Genomic DNA, 19,466 nt, shown 5'->3' on the forward strand with positions numbered 1-19,466 from the left:
TACCAATCACAGAGGAAATCTTTTTGTTTGCCTGCATGACCTGTACATTTGACTACATTTCCATCAAATGTCCATCAAATACTGCACGCCTTGAAACCTTATTTAGTGTGACATGTTATAAAAATAAGACGGCAAAGAGTAACTTGTAAATTACTGAATTTATGTTCCATGAGTGACTGTCTGCATAGCTGGATCAGATAAACATGTCTAAAAGACTAGAGGATAGGTACGTTTTATACAGGTGAATACTGCAGTTGGGATCTGGGTGTCCGTAGGGGGGTTACGATGGGGAGGATATGGCCTACTGTGTAGGTACGTAGCTGCTGTACCATCCTCGTGTGGTGAACTATCGGGTATCTGACAGCATTTGAAGCAGTTTTCGTATTAAAAGTTCCAGCTTGCCTTATTAAAGGGATACTCCGAAGATTCATCAGGGGCCTGGGCACTGGAACATTGCCTGACGTTTCCTTCGATCTGTCCAAACAGATAGGACTCTCGAGTATCGCAAGGATAACAAGCAGCCTTAACACAGAGAAAGTTGCTCTAATTGTCACCCTCTGTGAAACTTTCAGCTCATTTGCGGATATTATTGGTTTGTGTAGCGTTTCCTGGGTCGAGTCAAATGCCTTACCGGGACTAAAGGTAGTACATCAGCACAGCTTCAGGGAATTTAATCTGTAACCTTCCTCTTACAAGCATAGTCCCATACTACCAAGTGAAGGCGCTTGCACTATTAGGAAATTCTATCATTAGAAACTGACAACAAATATAAAGAAGAACTGTAGAATTTAGATTTTTTTTAAATCTCATATTTGTTTTATCTGGAGTTAGTGGCATGTACAATGATGGACTTTTGTGGGGTTAAAATGATGTTGTGTTGTGTTGTGTGTGTTGTCTTGCAAAACATACTACATTTTTGAAGTGCAAGCTTTCAACTCTCCTTGAACCGTTGAGCTCTCAGTAATTAGGCATGTGTAACCTTCGATTGAACCTTCTCAACAATTGTTGAGCACACTCAAACCAGACCACCATTCACGCAGACACCATTAACATACTCGGGGGTGTCTTAATTCATGTGGGTGACCCTTGCAGCCTCCATAAAGATTCCATTCTGGAGGGGACCCTGATATAGTCCAAGAGCTTGCGACCCCAAAATGGGGAGGGGACCTGTCTTGCTTCAGTATATTTCTCTCGGCTCAACAAAGGAGCTCATTTTGCCCATTTGCCAGCCTTTTTCACTTCACAGTTTGGGGGGGTTTTCAGATAGTAGTTGGTCAAGCAGAAACAGAGTATGCTCCCTCATAGAGATCTTAGGAGTTCTTTTATGTTGGGGGGGGGGGGTGACTTGGTACAGGTTGAGTAGTTTGGATGCAGTCCCTAAATCTTCAATGAGTGAATTGATGATTTAATGCTTAAATGAGCGTTTAAAAGCTTCTTTGGTGGGAAAACCGTTAAGCTGGAATTCCAAAAATCTCTCTGAAAAGACCCCTGCATTTCTTCCCAGAGGTAGTAAAAGCAGGTGCCTGTTTAATGAGCTGGTGTTTGATCAGGCCGACTCAAACTCAAGGATGCATGACTCAGATAATGGTCCATTACAGGCCAGAGATACTCCGCCAGCCAAAAAATCTAATTAAGAGAGCGCTCCATCCACCTCTGAAAGGACAGAGTATGTAGACTCCTTTTGTTCAATAACATTGTAGTGTGTATATATTCATGTCAGTGTGCCGGAGGTCAGAACTGCGGCTCCAGGGTGGAGGTGTCTGGGATATCATGAGAGTATTTTGAAGAATGTGTTTTGGGATGAATGCAATTTATATTACTAGAAAAGCTTTTCAAATGAACTGTTTCTTACAGCACGTTTCTTAATGAACGATTTTGATTGGCTAAGAAAGTCAGTGATTGACGGCCTGTGGTGGTGCTGCCGATTATGGGGTCCACATATTTTTTAGCGAGTACCACTCACTAAAAAATACAAGACTTGATTGGCTACAGAGAGCTGTGTAATGGAGCCTGTGATCATCTCAATGGCCATACTGTCACTTTTTCAATACTTATCACAGCAGTAGAGAGCTGCAGAGATCATCACTGCATACATCTCTTCATGTATGTGTCCATATCTGTCGAGCCCCACTGTGCAGGAGAAATATTACACCAACAAAGCCACCCTGCACTGAATCTTCAGTCCTGAGTATTGACTTTCACCTCACTGCCTTGGTACCGTGGTGCTTTATATCTGTGAGATATCGATAAAAATAGATGGACTGATATGTAAGTACATCAGCTACGAATGCATCTTCCTCTGCTTGAGCGGTGAGAGTTTATTTTATACTTCACAAATACATGCGCTGACACGCAAAATCTTAATGCCCACTTAATCCCTGCTGGAACATGATCACGTTCCCATGGAGCCTAGTTTTCCTGCCCTTCGGTGTAATATAAAGACCGGTCAATAAACACTCAACCTTTCAGATAAGTAGGTAATTTTTCTGAGAATGTTTTTGTCTGCCTCCTGCAAGTAGTTGAATGATGTTTGTGTTGCTATTCACTATTTAGTCCACAAAGCCATTTCCCATGACTACTATTTTCTGGTTCCCTAAAATGACAGGAAGCTTGCAGAGCCAGTTCGGGCAGACCGCTTGAGAAGCACCAACTCACCGTCGGGCCACATGATGCTTACACGTTAATGGGAGGGTCTATTGAAATCGCCATCCTCACCTGTTTGCTCATTCTGCTATGCTGCTGCTATGTTATCCCTTCTGGTGCTTCCCAAACTTGGCTCGTTTATGCCTTTCAGGAAAGTTTTTGCGCCCCCCAGGGCAGCACCGCCCCAGCGTCCACCTGTGGGTTCTGCTTTTCATATGAGCCCCATTGAGGGGGGGGTGGGGGTTCGCAGTGGCCTCTCCCTGTTATCATTTTGGCTGGTTTATGCAAACAGGTAGTGATAAGAGGCAGAGCCTCGATGTCGAAGCTGCATTCAGATTAAATCTCAATGCACATGGCTTAATTCGCTTGTGAGTTGTCTGACTGAGCTAATGCACGTGCACCTAAAATGTAGCGTTGGAATGCCATCATGGACAGACCTGATGCATTGTCGTATTCAAACACTTACCAAACGTGGGGCCTGAGCAGCTCTGTCTTTCTCCCGAGTTCCTGCCTCAGGGGAAGGTCATTTTTCAGTGCGCTGGTAGCGGTGCGTTCGAAAAGAAGAACCGTTGACCTCAGTGAATCCCCCCTGCTCGTTTTGGAGGGAATCCGCGGTCGAACGCGGTGGCGTAATTACTCCCAATTAGAGCGCGGTCCTAATTGTCCTGCTGCTTGTGGAGCAGTGACCCGAGCAGGGGCTCTGGAAGAATTGTTTTCGGCTAATGTGCCGTCCCGAAGAATTTGATTTAAAAAAAACGTGCGCTTATGTAAGACCCGGCGTCGGGCCGACCGCGTCCCCAGCTCGCTCCTTTTTGATCTCTGGTATTTCAGCCGCCAGTGCGGCCTGGCGCTGGTTCTACGGACCTTGGGGGGGGGGGGACACAATGCTCCATTAACCATTAGGACAGTGTGAGCTTGTCGTTTTTTTTTGGGGGGGGGGGGCGGTGAACGGCAGTTGTCGCCTCGTATTTTCGCAGCAACACAACGTCCAGAATGCGAGTTGCGTAACGGCGTCGGCGATTCCGCCCGTCGGTTCCCCCCCCCGGTTAATCGGCCTGTCGTTCCGCTGGACGCACGGGCCTCTTGTGTTGTTTGCCCGCCGTACGGCGCGCGCACAAAGGTCTCTGCGTCACTGCTGTCATTTGCACGTACTCCCCTTAGCGGGGTGAGCTCTGCTAACGAGGCCCGGGAATGTGGCTAACGAGGGCCCCGGTATCGGTCTAATGAACCACACTCCCGATGACGTCCCACCGGCTGGAATCTGACTCTCCAGCTCAGGTCCCCCCTTCAGAGGATGTTGAAGGAGCCAGAGATCCACTCCAAATCAAGCCCCTTTTTTTCGCATTTTGAAAGGTGAAGGATAATGAATTGGGGGGTTGACTCGAACGATTGCAGTTTGAAATGATCAGTGACGATGTTGTGAAACCCCCAATCATGGATGACGGGGGTAAGGGGGGTTGGAATGCAGTTAGTTTTTTTGTTTTTTTTCAAATTAGGACTTGGGGAAAACTGGCCTCACATTAAGTGGGGCCAAATGTTAGGCTACAGGCTAAAATGGCTTGAACAAACCACACCACCGGGGTCCATTAAAACCACCGTAATCCCAGATTACGCCGTCCGTTTCATCTCTGTTTCCAGAACCGTTTTTGACAAAGCTGCGTTTTAGAGTTAACCTGGGAGCGGCGCGGCAGGCCTCAGTGGAGCGATTAGTGGAGTATTCGGGGCCTCCGGTGGACAGCCACCAAAGTGCTTCATATCCATTTAGGAGACGCAAGCCTCGGTGGCAGGGTGGCGGAGTTTTCACAGCTGGTTGTGTCTGTCCTGACTTTATTCCCCTGGCGTCGCTCTTTTAAAAGATGCCCGTGACTCGCCCGGGTCTATATTTCTCTTCCCACAAAAACGTCTCGTATAAATAGCTTGGCTTGAATTCAGTCATTCGGAATGAAAGAACCAGATTCTGCTTTCTTTGGACGAGAGCGAAGTGTCTGTCGGTTGAAAGAAGCACATCTAGCTTTCCACGGTGTGCTTTTTGTTTTTTTTTATGCATTGGTGAAATTAAATTTTAACCTTTCAGTCGGGGCATTTCTATGATAAGCTCCTAGAAGGCAAAATACATGGGCCTGCTGCAGCAGACAAGATACAGACCTATTCAATTATTCAGCTGCAGCTTGCTTGTTCATTCATTTCACCAGACACCTTAATTATAACTGTCACAGTTAAAAAAAGGAGCCTTCTTTTCAAAAGACTAGAGAGATGAGCATGTTCTGCAATGAGGAGTAAGATGCATGTGTCTTCTGTTGGAGAACTTCAAAGGTAACAGCCTGGCAGTTAAGATACAGGCATGGGAAACACACCCATGGTTGAGGTGATGCTGGAAGGAAACCGCCATTTTGATCTTTATGCTTGTTATGCTGAAGGCTTTCTCCTCATGAGTGGTATTCCGCTATATATATGGATACAGTCTGTCTGAATAGTTGTTGTACCATATTGACAGTGATGACGGGGCGTGGTCCATTCAGGTTCAAAAGCATTCCTAAGTATTGAGTTTAAGTGCAGCCCTATCTGCGGATAATAACCTGGTCCTTCGGGCCGTGGGCGAATGTACAAGTGGGTATATGAGTGCTGTGCTCTCGGCCTGAGGCTTATCTCCTGGCTTGGGTCCAGGACCCTACTCTCCAGACCTGCTGGGAGGGAGGGGGGTCAAGCTGCTCAGCAGTGTAGGCTACTCCAAATCGGACTCTGGTCCGGCCGTCGTTTCGGACACCTGGGGTTCTAAAGAGTAGGCCAGTGTTTACGAAGCTCACCCTCCTGTGGAAGCAATACAAGAGAATCAATAAAAGAGATCATGGGTGTGTAAAATTCTCAGTGGGAGTTATGGACAGACTGTAGTGTTAGAATGTTTTCAGTCCTGAGTGGATGGTTGTATGATGTAGCCTAGTCGCCAGCTCAGTTTTCTGCCATTTGCTGTATTTTCACTGCTTCACTGAGAATGACTGAGGTGGACTAAAGTCTGTCAAATCCCACTTTGCGATGCTTTCTAGGACAAATGACCTGTCTGAGTCTGTCATAACTGCTGTTTGAAAAGGCAGCTGATGTTTATTGCCCTGGAAGAGCACTCTAACAGATTAGCCTCCTATTCGAATGGAACTGTGAGCACAGTGTGAAGAACTCTTTCACTGTCACCCATCATTCATGAAGAGACAGAGCATCTTGGATTTTTGAATGTCACAAATTGAAGGATTGGCAACAGCAGGTTGCGCAGACTGCCATTAATCCAGTTATTTATTTTTTTATTTTGATGACATCCATCTTTAAAGCCATGCAAAGACAGAGCAGCAAGCCAGGGTGAGAGGCAGCAATTTAAAACGCGATGCTTTTGAAACAGCCCATTTAACCTCCCCCCATTCCCCGGGAGAATGGTCTGGTCCTTTGATTGGAATAGTAGTGTGGTCCCTGGAGGATGTTCATCACACTAATGAATCCATGTGTCTCACAGGGGGGAGCCAGACTGCTGGATTGGGATTTGTTGAACTGAAACCAACGGCATTCTGGGAATCTCCAGTCGTATATTTTATTTTTTTTCAATTGCGGGTCTCTTAGGGTCTGGCCACTGCCTAAATTACAACCAGCGGGTAAACCACCCACCCCAGGCAAATTAAAAAAGCAGGCTAGCTACTGCTGATTAAACTGCATTTAATAAATACAGTCAGCAAGTTCAACAAAGTCAGGCAGCTTTTTCTTTTGAGATTCATCAAGTGGTTCAGTTTGTCCCATGCTTCTTTTTGTATTTAAAAAAATAGGTTTTCTGACTCTAAGCGATAGATAACGAACAAGTGAGCTGTGTCTGTGAGACTATTTGTTTCAATAGATTAGTCCAGATATTCACTTGGAAACCTGTTTAGACTTTAAGATGGCGTTGTGTTTTTAAGAAACTTTTTTTTTTTCAGAAAATGTGAAATGAAAACGTCACTAAGAATGTTGTAAAAGTTATCCAGGGCAAAAAAAAAAAGACTTTGCCCAGAATCATGAAATTACACCCTTGAATACAGAAAGCAGACTCATGCTACAGTCATAGGATACAGTCTTGGACCATCTGGTCTTGGGTGCAATATTCAGGCTCTTGCCTTTTCTCCTGGCCCTGCAACATTTAACACAGAATGAGGTGAGATCAGTGTCTCTTAACGGATTCGAGATATACAGACAAATATCGCTTCTGTGCCACGCACCTTCAGAGCTTCCCATTCAGAAATGAGATGCGCCCCCTTCTCAGGTGTGCTCATCGGTACATGCAGGTAAAATTATTTTATTTTTCTGTAGCAATAGAATGACAGCAGTTGTCAGAATGTCTCTGCAGGCATTCTGACAACCCAGAAGGCAGAGAAAGCACTCAGATCAGGGAGCTGGTAGCTGGTACGAGTTGAGTAAAATCCTGGATGGCTTCGATGGTACGTACTGTGGTTGCTTGTGTATCTGTTGGTAAATGCCACAGCCACTGCTGAGACTTCGTCCCAGACACGTTGTGAAAATCAGTGACGAAAGGGAGGCTATATGCACAGGATGGTACCCCACATTTCCCCACAGTGCACTTGTCTGTGTCTGCACATGGTGTCAACTGCGAGCTGGTACATGGTACCCGAGGGTCTGTGTTTATTTCAGGGAGTCTGTTAGTCGAGTTTGGTATAGCCCCTCCCTCCGGCCTGTCTCAACCCCCCCCCCCCCCTTCTCGGTCCTGTGTACAATTGCGGGACTTACGACGGTGTCTGCCTATTCATCAGGTGCTGGCAGCGAAGCGCTTTCTCAATGTGGCATTGTAGCCGAGAATAAATCAGTCCCCGTGCCGTGCGGGGGGGAGATTTAGTGGTGTTCGCGGTACGCTGGTATTCCCCGCTAACTGCAGCTGGCAGCCAAATTGCAGAATTTAAAGGCCGATGGTATCTAAGTGTGTTTGAATCAAAACAGCCGGCGGCGGCGGCGGCGGCGGATTCTCCTCCCCGTCTCCGGAGGCGTGGTTTTCAGCCAACCGCCGTTTAGAGAGCGCGCCCGACGGGAGATGAGGGGACCGCAGCGATCCAGGGTTATAACTGCTCTGTCCGCCGGTGCTGAAATGTTATATGAGAATCTCGACCTTGGCTCGATGCTGATAGGCCGTCACGACCGCGTGTGCGGCTTGTGAAGTGTGGAGCGCTCACGCTGTAAATTCACACGGCGTCGCGTGTTAAGTGTTTCTGCCCGGGGGGAACCGGGTGAGTCTCTTCCTCCAGTGTAATCAGGTCAGCCCCAGGGACTCCTCGCCAAGCCCCACCAGTCTGAGCTTTGTCAGTTGGCAGGCTTGCCACCGCTACAAAATGGCCGCCTGAACTGGTTTCGTCTCCCTGGCTCCTGTGGTCTTTCGAGTAGCCCGTTTCTCTAAACCGGTCCATGGTTTTCTACATCCGGTAAGCTAAAGGGAGCGCTAGTCGGTAGAACTGTGCTCGGCGTGCGTGAGGTAGATTTTACGTTCAGCTTTATTGCAGGGAGATGCCTCAGCAGCAGCACCATTGGTGACGTAGTAGCGTGTGGTGCCGTTACCGACGCCCGATCGGGTTTCCGCGGCGAGCTCCTGGCGCCAGAGCAGGTGTGGTGGGCTGTAAATAAAGTTAGCGGCGTAAATATAGGTATCCTCTCTCTCTCACTCTCTCTCTCTCTGACTCACTCGTAGTGTAACTGTAGTCATGTTTGTGTTTGTTTGTTTTCATTGAGAAATAATTTACAGTAAGCTTAGCTGTGTGTGTATGCATGTACACATGTAGCCCTATATATATATATATATATGATATAGTGATAGGAATTCTAATTCCAAATACTGACACATTCACTACGTGTGTGTGTGTGAGTGAGAGAGAGACAGAGAGACAGAGAAAGAGAGAGAGAGAATTAACATAAGCACCTCAAAAGAGGAACCAGGTTAGATATAGGTCCTCTTCAGATTGTGGTATGAAAACCATGCATAGCTCAAGTAAGGAATTTATTCTCACTTTCTTAGATGACCCACAGAAAAAAATGTAGGTGTTCTGTACGGAGCGTCGATGCGTGCCTTCCAAACCTGAACAGCGCAGATTGAATTCCCTGACCAGATTAATGAGAGGTTGATAGCGTAGTTCTCATAGTGGATTCTTGGGTTATTCACCCGTCTGTCTTGGCTCGGCACATCTTTTATCACTGCCAGTGTAATTCTTTTATCACTGCCAGCATATTTTCCCTCCTGGTCACATAGTTAATTAGATGGGCCGCTAATGCGCTATGCTTGACACTTCTAGGTTTGAATCCTCCAATCGCATTTAGTCGGAATGGTTAGGTGGAAAAACTTGGACCGGAATGTATTGGGTTTGAATTCCAGGTGTGGCACTGATATGGTGCCCTTGAGCAAGGCGTCTAATGTATCCTCAGAATTCCTCTATAACAATATGCATAATGCATGATCATAAGGCATCCCTGGACAAGGAAGCTTGCTCAGCATATACATAATTTACATAAAAATCCCATCTGCAATTCATGCATTTTCACCTCCGCCCACGTTGTCATGGCTACAGCGGGCTGCTGGATGTGACTACCCCCCCCCCCACCCCCCCCCCCCACCCCTGCCTACTGTGTGACTTTGGATTGCAAAGCATTCTGGGTAAAGGTATGGCTTTCTCCAGGAAGCTGGGCTGTGATGCTGCTGCTGCTTCTGGAGCTCACACTGTGCCTTCATCCTTTTTCTTATCCTGGCTTTGAGCCAGAGGGAGACACACGGTTTTACTGTCCGCACTGTAATATCCGTAGACCGGTAATCCTCAGGCCTCATCTCGGGGTGAGCCGGCTTTCATTGTTACGCAGCGCACATTGATCACAGCAGTTTCGACATGGCGGTTGATTGTAGTTTTCTCATCTTGTAGTCCCCTTCTTGCCCCCTGACCTTTCACATCTACTGACCTTTCAGAGGCTTCGGACACTGTCAATCATCAATGTCTCTCTCTTTCTCTCTCTCTCTCACCCCTTCTCTCACTCACTCTCTCTCTCTCCTCCTCTTCACCTGTTCCCTGAAAGAGCTATCAGGCAGTGATTCAGCACCGCCCACAAATTGCTCTAAAATGGCCGCTCGCGACCAGTGAACTTTTCCCCATAATCGTCGACACATTAAGAACATTAAGACTGGGGCTGCTACTCAAAGACAGGACATGGCAGGGGGTCCTCGTGAACACGCTTCCAGCTCTTTTAGATTGAATTCATTTCAAGGACACTCCAAGGGCAAAATAAAATAAAAAAATGATTTAACTGCTGCAGTGACGGAGATAATCTTGTGGCGCTGAGAGGTTTTCTGTTCTATCAGCAGAATATACTGTAATAGCATCACTTCAACCGCCGCGGATATGTGTACAGCTTTACATATACATAACGCATAATGCATATGATAACATCTGCCTCTTCATACGGCTCTGACACCAAAAGGGAGCTGTCCATTTTACCATGGGGAGGTCTGTCAAATGACTTCTCTGCAGCTGCTCAGATACGAGGTGAAAAAATTGTTGATTCCTGTCATTTGCATGGAAAATATTGACACGATTTCTTGCTTTTTTTTCCTTCAGGATAGAGCATCCATAGAGAGCGTCACGATAAGGAGAGATCATCAACATGAACACAGGTGAGAACCTGCCTCACAAACCTGTACCTGTCTGTTTCAGCCGCAGTCTAGTTGTAGGGCTGTGCTCTGGAGGAACTCTTGGCAGCAGATCCTGGATGACCTTAGGCCCGTCAGTGTCAAAGTGCACCCTCTCTCCCTCTAGAAGGCCTCCTTGTGGTTTGCGTTTGGCCTGGTTGCAAGCTGCGTGCAGCTACAAGGGCGAATGGTAAAAAGTATTCCGGTCATCCCCCAGACAGCTGTGCCTTTTGGCGCTCGCTGGACGTTCCTCACCTGAAGCGTCTGGCCTCGCCTCGTTAAGGCCGATGGCTTTAATTGCGTCCTGCGTGGCTGCCCCAGGAGCTGACGAGGCGCGGCGGGGGACCCGGGAGTGCGGAGGGAAGGAAAGAAAAACGGGCGGCTATTAAACTCCCGCTGAGGAGCCGCTCCCCTCCCCACCCCTGATCCGCTTCCTCCCCTGATTTAGCATCTCGCCGTCCTGGACAGTGCCTCATCCCTGAACTGAGCTCCTCATTTATTCATGTGTTTTATGAGCCTCTTCTCCCCCAGACAGTAAACCAGCGGCCATGGCAGCTTTCCCCCTGGTCTTGGCTTGCACCCAGGAGTTTTATTTAAGGAAATAAATTCAAAGATAGATGGACTACTATGAGACGTTGTTGGTTTAAAGACTGTGGCTTTGTTATTAGGCTTCTTTATGCAAAAAATCACATGTAAACTGAATGATGGACCTACTGTACATATAAAAGGCAAGGCCTGGGTTTAGAACGTATTCATGATTGTGATCCAAATTAATGTTAATGTAATGTTTGTTTATTCAAGCACATGGTTTAGCAAATTACCCTTGACTGCTGAGCGCGCTCACAGTTAATTGTGAGTATAGATGTTGATGATCATATCCAGGCCAAAACGACTGAAAAGGGAAAGGGTTTTTTTTTCCTGCCAGAACTTCAGGGTTGTGGTGGGAAGGGCAGAATGTGGAGAAAAATGAACCACACTCCTATGAGGATAGATCAAAGGGCATCACTGGAACCGATTCGGGAAATAACACTGCATAAATAAGTGTAGGACCTGTGTTTGTGAAGGCCATCTGGGTGTCTCAGATTGTGTGTCAGCTGAATTCAGGGGAGGCACATACTGCCTTAGTATTAATAACCATCCTGGAAAGGCACATTTTGCAGAAACCATATCAGTCTGAGGAAGAGTCTCCTGTTAGTAGAGTGTGTTTAACACCTAATACTTTACATTTTATCACCATTCTATGAAAAAATAAGTTTTTATCACCATGCACCTCCACCAGAGTTGCCAGATTGGGAGATTTCCCCCCAGATTGGGTGATCTGTGAAAAATGGAGGAAGTTACAGCAAAAATGTGTGTGGGCGTTAGTCATCAATGAGGGATTTTTGAGTAAAGTTTTGGAGGATTAAAATCGCAGGTATCTGGCAGCACTGTTGGGTAGGGTACTGAAGTTGTGTGCTGGCTCTCCTGTCAAAAAGGTGCTGCATCCTAGCAACCAGGAGCTGAGTTACTGGGCAGGATCACTAAAGTATGAGTCACCAGTAAGCACAGTGGACAGCGCTGTGCTGAGTTTGCTAAGGAGGCATGTAGGAAGGAGGAAGCCTCAGAAGAGGAGGAGGAGGATGAGGAAGGAGGAACAAAGCAGGAGGCCTCAGTGTGTGTTGCATACGTGCATTATCAAGGAGGAACTTCATAGATTACAGTTTTCTCATTTTATCCACATAGAGCTGGCCACTTACAGAGACAGTTTAGGTCAAACACTACTATATTGAACAGCACCATGGCAGTGCCCGACCTGAGTCTTGAACCTGCTACCCTCTGGTTTTACTAAGTCCTGTGCCTTAACTACTGGAGTGTGGACCAAGTGTTGTTTCATAAAAGACTGAAAACATAACCACACTGTTAGAATTTAACTTGTGTATTTTGCTGAAGTCTTATTTCCACCTTCTGGGGAATTTTACATTTTAATTTATTAACTTGTGTAGTTTTGTGCATGTGTGCTTTGGATATGGCTTTGTATATGTTTGCATGAAAGAGCTGTTTGTCCCATAAGCTTGTATTTGCTGCTGTCTAATGCCTCAACCCTTCTGGAAAACAATATCTGTGGCACAGCATTGCAAAGATAAAGAAGATATTATTTATTTATTTTTTTGAAATATTGTCAAAATCTAGGCAGTATAAATCATCGTTACCACATAGGCTACAACATGCCACATATAACAATATTAATTATTTTTTAAACACTCACAATTATACAGTTATGCTTTGGAGTCTTTATTTTAATGCCCATTGCCACATATTATTTGCTCAGAAGGTGTTACAGAGAGCATTTGAATTTGCCCAGATTGTAATGTTTATTTCATGAGTTGGATTCACAAACCAGCTTTGTGGATTCTCACAGTGTACTGAACCCATGAAATGTAACCTGCTGTTTGAGATTAATTCTGCTTGTATGGCATGTAAAGGGGTCCACAGCCTTTCTGATATGTCTTAAACACGACCGAAAACATGGATATCGCATGTCCGGCTGTTTGGGATCAGAAAGGCACTTAACTCTCCCCCCCCCCCCCCCGAAGCCACGTGAGTTTGTGTTTTGCAGTCAAGCCGTAATAATGCATGTGCTTTCCCTCTTCCTGCGATTTGTGGGGGGGGGTCGTGTGTCCGTGTGTCCTGCCTGCTGCACTACCCCAGATAGCGGAGGACGCGCTCGCAAAAGCACCACCCTGTCCCTCACTCTCACCTCCATGAAGAGGGTCCAGAGTACGCCCAACCTGTATGCGACCGCAGGTACTGACCCCCCCAGCCTCAAACCGACACACAGGCCCTACCCAGCTCTCCTTAGCCCCGCCCACTGCCGGGCCTCGAGGCGAAACATTTTTTTGGAATGCAGAACTTTGCCAGTTCCTCTGTGACGCAGGCAGTTATGCTGGGAATACTTTTCATCAAGCTGTAAATCGCTGTAGCCACTGTCCAGTCTAAATGCTTTACTCACCACTTGACGTTTTTTGCTTCATAACCTGCTGCCTTTACTGTCTTATTCATTTAATCTGACCCCTGAATTCATGAACGGATCGCATCTAGATTCAACAGAGCTTTGGGATTGCAAACACTGGGAAATTAATGGGATTCATTCTTCTTAAGGAACAAAGCTTCTGTGAAATGATTGCTAGTCAACAGTGGAAGCTGCTCCCAAGGCAAATCTCATTCTTCGTATTTCATCTCTCAAACAAACCATCTGTCTCTGAGCTTTGTCCATAACTGTTGACCTGACTCTTGCTCTATATTTAAATTTTTGCCTCCAGTTTGCCTCTTTTCCTGTTGCGTCTTTGGAGTTCAGAGCAGTACTGTGGTTGTAGAGAGTGCCTGGTCTAAACAGGGGAGAATGAGGCACTCTGTAGTCTTTAGTGTGATTTCTTGGCCATGCCCCATTGTTGCTTGCAACCATGGAAACACTGAGTAACTCATGTTCTCATTGGTTCCACTCCTTCTCTGGGTGAAGCCACCCCAACAATCCCATTGTGTGAGAGACTTTATGTACCGTGACCAAATGCCAACAGCCTACTTTGTAAATAAGATACCGTTGACTCCTGATGACTTATGACGTATGCTTTAGAATATTGTGATATTCTGCACTTAAGCAGAGACAAAGCAGGAATATGATAACCACAAGATTTATGAATATGACAAAGGTTGAACAGAGAGATTTATGAATATTACAAAGGGTAAAAAGTAAGATTTATGAATATGATAAAGACTAAGAAAAGATTTATGAATATTACAAAGGCTAAACAAAGAAATATATAAATATGACAAAACCTAACTGAGATTTATGAATATGACAAAAACCAAACAGAGGGATGTATGAACATCACAAATGCTAAATAAGAGATTTATGAATATATCAAATGCCAAACAGAGAGATTTATGAATATTACAGAGGCCTAACAGAGATTTATGAATATGGCAAGCCATATGTATCACACATAATGGATTCCACTGCCCATGGCCCCCAAGCAATTCTCCTCAAGCCATTCTGTGTTCTCCAGTCCCTCAGATGTTACATGAATAAAACACATCCCCTTCATCTTGAGAAGTCAAGTGCTGCTTATTAACTCAATTAGCGGTTAAATGTTTGGTCTAGGACTAGCCCTCCACATCTCCCCTGGAGACAGAAATAAAGGCTATTAAGAAGGATAGTAGCATAAAACGCTCTCTATCTCATTAATCTTTCAAGGAGTCCAGCCACGCACTTTTCATCAGGAGCTAACCTATCCGTTTACATATTTATGATATCAATTTATCCCTTAAATAAAAGTAAATAAAATGATTAAATATGTAATTATGGGCTCCAAAGGATCTCTTTATGATTTTTTTCTTTGAGTTTTGAACTACGAATTAGAATGGAGCTCAGACCTGGCTAATTATTAGCAACCAGTCTGATCAGATCAAATTAAAAAATGCAAGCGTATATAATCCTCTTCTCCCACTGAGTTTCTTCTGTATAACATCATCATCATCATCATTGTCGTCATCATCATTATTAACCGTAATGGCCTGCTTTATCATCAACATTAACATTACCATCACATCATAATATGCATCTTTATCACTGTCATCAATATCAGTGTACTCATCATCTGCATCATCCTTCATATAATCACCTTCATCATCATCATTATCATTGCTACTGTATCGTCATCATTATAAATGGAGGGTCTAGTGTCTGTGAGTCTTTGGTCCATGGACAGGATCATGATGTTCAGCATACAGAAAAAGTTCAGTGGACAAGATGTTTGTTCCAGCTGATAAAATATAATACAATTTAACACTGAATGTGCTTTGCACTGAGGAAAATGTACCCTTTGCAATGTGCAGTAATCAAATCAAATGTTTTTTCGATTGTTTTTCTCCTAGGAAATGAGTCTCATTCGTCAGATTCAGGTAACTTCAGTTACTTTACATGATTAACTCAGTGTAACTGACTTGTATGAACACTAAATGCTCGACTAAACAGGCTTTCTGGAGAGAAAATATTAATTGTGCATACTTGAAAACTCATAAAGGCATATCTTTTAGTATGTATTATGGTTTTGTATTTTTCAATTATTATTAATTCGTATATATGCGCCTGCACATAATCTGGAATATACTGTAAAACTGAAATGTAATGCACATGCTAATGCATATCATAATATGAAATCCATATAAATTGCTTCCATTGTAATACAAGCCTACGTACATGCATATATTAATGTGGTAGCAACTGACCTATTGATACATTCAGTATAATGTATGCGTCCGTGTGTGAATAAGTAAAAAAGGAGTGGACAAAGTGGTGTGTGTGTGGTGCCCGACATGGCCACCGGGTGGCGCTGTGCTTTGTGGTTGTGCAGACGGTTGGCGGTCCCGCAGTGCGACTGATGGACTGAGGAATGGAGAGGCCAGTTCTTCCTCCTTGGCGGCCAAAGGCTTCCGCAGCGTTAGACCCAACCTGCAGGACAAGAAGTCCCCAACGCCAGTAAGTTTGCAGGTGTTACCATACCCATTACTGCCAATGACTGACTGACCTCTGTCTATGGTTCTGCCATGTGGTTTTGTCAACACCTGTGAAAAGTAAATTACATTAATTTATGTTAGTCTCAAAAATATATATTGAATACACAGTACATATTTATTTCAATACATATGTTCCATTACATCTAATATGTTGGTTAACAGCCTCAGTCCTTTGCTTTGGGAACCAGGTAACACACAGAAGAGTATTTCACAAAAGAATGTGAGTTTGAAAAGTCTGTAAATATTTCCAGACAAGGACAAGTTTGGGTGGCGGAGAGACTAATCAAGGTTCCTGGAATCACTAAAGGAATGTGGTGTGTGTGCCTGTGTGTGTGTGTGTGTGCGTGCGTGTTTGTGTGTGTGTGTGCGTGTTTGTGAGAGAGAGCTGAATTATGATAGATAGGAGAACTACGGGTCCAGCCGGGCTGCTGAAACTAGCTTGTGTTTATGTGTCTAGGCCACATTCTATAAAATTATGGCTTACAAGGCATATGACCACCATCTTTGGAAAGCAGCTCTCCCTCCACAAGAGACAACTATGCTACCACAAACATTTCCCTTTTAGGGCTTTTTTCCTCAGTCTGGGCAAACAACTCTGAGTGCACACAGGAGGCTGTTTGTTTTCATTTGCCGTGGTCAGACATTACGGCTGAAATCCATTTTCCCCCTTACAGAAAAAACAAATAAAATTAATGCGCTTTAATGCATTGTCTCATCTGTCTTCCCTTATTTTTCTTTTTGGCTGTGTGGCTTCCCTGTGGCCTCATAAGGTCCCACTCCCACCCCCCAGGAGAGAGAGCTATCACATAACCCCCCCAGGCACAACCCCGCCCCCGTACAGTCCCCTGCAGTCCCTCACGGACCCCTTTGGCCCCCTGCTGAAAATTGACGGGGCTGACTGTCTCGTTCAGGGAAAGAGGGTGATCCAGCAGACCACCTACTCCAGCACCACCACCTCCTCCTCATATTCCTGCACAGCAAGCACCTCCGCCACCCCACCCCAGCCTGCGGATGACCCGCCCAAACCCGTAGACACCCCTTCCCTGAGCAACGCCAGCCCCCCACCTCTCAAACCCACCTCCTCTGAGGGAGTAAACCCCCCCAGCACACCTCCAGCCCAGCCGGGCCCTGTCCCAAGAGAGAACACCTCCCCCACCTCCCCCGCACCCCCAGAGATACACACATCCTCTCTCACCATCCAGATGGCTGCCCCCCACAGCCCAGAGCCAGGAGCCCCAGGCCCCGCGGTGGAGACGGGACAAGGGCCGAAGCCCGAAACAAAGGAACCCCAGGCTGACCCCCCTGTCCCCTCAGTAGAGCCAAAACAGGCGGAGCCCCAGCCCCAGCCCACCGTTCCCCCCGTCCCAACTGAACGCAAAAAGGCGGAGCCCCAGAAGGCAGGACCCCAGGATGTGGAGGAAGCTCCTCCTCTTCCCCCCCGCCCTACCATCGGGGGGCATTCGGTACAAATGTTCCCCTGTCCCAAATTCTTTTCCACCCCCATTCTGACGTCCATTATGGCCAGCTGTTTGATCCTTACGCACCTTTCTGACTAACCAACAATGTCTGACAAAGACCACTGAGAAGACATTCACATATTAAACATGTTGCACTTGGAGATATATCATTTCTCTGCCAGTTTTCTCTGGCGGTGATCAGTGATTCTTTTTTTTTTCAGACGGCCAAACCACAGTGAGACATTATCCAAAGAGTCGTTGACTCTACATGTACGCTGGAATTATTGAATTTGGCTCTCCATCAAAATAGTCTTTCGGTTATTTATATGTGTCTGTGACCACAGACTACTGGAAGGCCACATTGACTGGGCCTATGAGAAAGAAAGAAAATGTTGGACGCGCTTAATATTCACAGCTGATCCTCACAAGAGTGGTTTATTTGGTGTGTGCGGTGGTGTTCTATCCGACCTTTTTTCAGATAGGTATCAACTTCCCTTAAAAAATATCAGTTGGTTTCAAGTTTGAGTGCAATTGCTGAAGCTGTTTAAAGTGTTCAGTTGTAATTGTGAGGTATCGTTTGAAAGAAATGTTTGCCTAAAACTATTCCATTTGTCTTTATGTTGGCTGCACCTTTGAGCTGACGTGTTATGCAGAAAAGGTAGATACATCTACATGCTTATTCATCATTAGGGTATGCTGGAATAGTTATAAAAATGTGATCCACAGCAGTTTGATGTCTTGGTTTCTGGGTTTAGACCAGTAAACTGGTCAGTAAACCAAATTAATTTTTTTTTACTCCAAGCAGTTGCCTTGTGTCCAAACCATGTTCCAAGGCTACCAGGACCAGGATGTGACAGGATTTTACCACTCAGTGTTCAGGGTTTGGTTTCAGAGCAAGCAAACCATGCCAAGCAATATTTTCTATTCACAGAGCTCACAACACAACGCCTGCTCTCAAAGTATTGCTCAGTGTTTGGTTGTCGGTTGCATTGTTATGAAGGTCCTGTCACGTTTTCCATTATCCAGGACGCAAAGCATTAACCGTATCTTTCACTGATTTGGGTTGTACTCATCCAGGTTCACTTTCACTTCCTCCCTCTCTCTTTCTAGCAGTTTACCAGCCGCGGGCTGTATCACTTCCTGCTACTGTTTGATTCACTTTCGGTTCTTCTCTCCACCCCCCTCCCCCCCCGCCCCATCCCGTCCCTCCCTCCCCAGTTTGATGCCCCGCCCCTGCACAGCCACCCATTTCCCGGGCCCGCCTCGCCCACTAACCGCGCCAGCCTCGAGTCCCCCGACTTCCTGCCCAAGGCCCTCTCCCCGACGGCGTACGCGCCGTCCCCCGAGCGCGGCTGGCCCGGGCCCGACGCCCGGCTCCGGCAGAGCGAGGCGGCCTCGCCCGTCACCGTCTCCGCCCTCAGTCACTACTCCTCCTCCAGCGCCGTGCTGGAGGAGCTGCAGAACTGCGCCCTCGACTCCCCCGGCGCCTCGGCCACACCCTCCCCAACCCTCAGCCAGATGTCCGCCGCCCCCGATGACACGGCCCTAACCGCCACCGCCGCCGCCGCCGCTGCTGCCGCCGCTGGCACCCCTGCCAACGTAACTATCCCCCACCCCCCACCCCCCACCCCAGCCCTTTTCACGGGAAACCGTGGGCACGTCACTGGCACTGCCCGCTCACCCTGCCCCAAACCACCCCACCGTCTCCCTGTTTGTCTACGCTAATGTGTCCGTCTTTATAAATTTCCACGTGTGGGTCACCAGTGGCACTAATGTAGCACTAATTACTCACTGTGGTCTCACAGCTCTGGCTCAAGGTCCATCTCTAACCCCCCTTTGTCCTGCAGTCTCCTGTTGTTCTTATCTAGACAATTTAGAATTCAGAATTCTATGCATCAATGTTCTGGAGTTTCTGGCATGGAATCCTGAAATAAATTGTACAGCAGTTGTTTATTTTAGTTGTTTAAGTGTTTTAGTCATGACCTATAACCAGGTGCTGATGAATTTTCCATTTTCTATTTGCCAAGAGATGGTTTGTTCAACTTGGAATGATTAGAGAAGTCTGCAGTCTGGAAGAGCTGTCCAAAAAGGCTCATTCACCCATTCGTTTCGTCCAAGGTGTCAACATCCCAAACCCT

General features: G+C 46.2%; 1 protein-coding gene across 1 annotated transcript in view; it reads left to right on the forward strand.

Annotated features, from left to right (window-relative positions):
* sorbs2a (sorbin and SH3 domain containing 2a) overlaps positions 1-19,466 on the forward strand; it is a 63,403-nt gene that overhangs the window by 12,741 nt on the left and 31,196 nt on the right. The window contains exons 3-8 of the mRNA XM_064337920.1: positions 10,248-10,303; positions 13,007-13,102; positions 15,230-15,256; positions 15,709-15,833; positions 16,642-17,334; positions 18,547-18,927. Coding sequence (XP_064193990.1) covers positions 10,294-10,303; positions 13,007-13,102; positions 15,230-15,256; positions 15,709-15,833; positions 16,642-17,334; positions 18,547-18,927 — 1,332 coding nt within the window. The 5' untranslated portion in view covers positions 10,248-10,293. The remainder of the gene's footprint in view (positions 1-10,247; positions 10,304-13,006; positions 13,103-15,229; positions 15,257-15,708; positions 15,834-16,641; positions 17,335-18,546; positions 18,928-19,466) is intronic.

Source organism: Anguilla rostrata, chromosome 5 (assembly GCF_018555375.3).
Source record: "Anguilla rostrata isolate EN2019 chromosome 5, ASM1855537v3, whole genome shotgun sequence".
In the NCBI taxonomy this organism is placed as follows: Eukaryota; Metazoa; Chordata; class Actinopteri; order Anguilliformes; family Anguillidae; genus Anguilla; species Anguilla rostrata.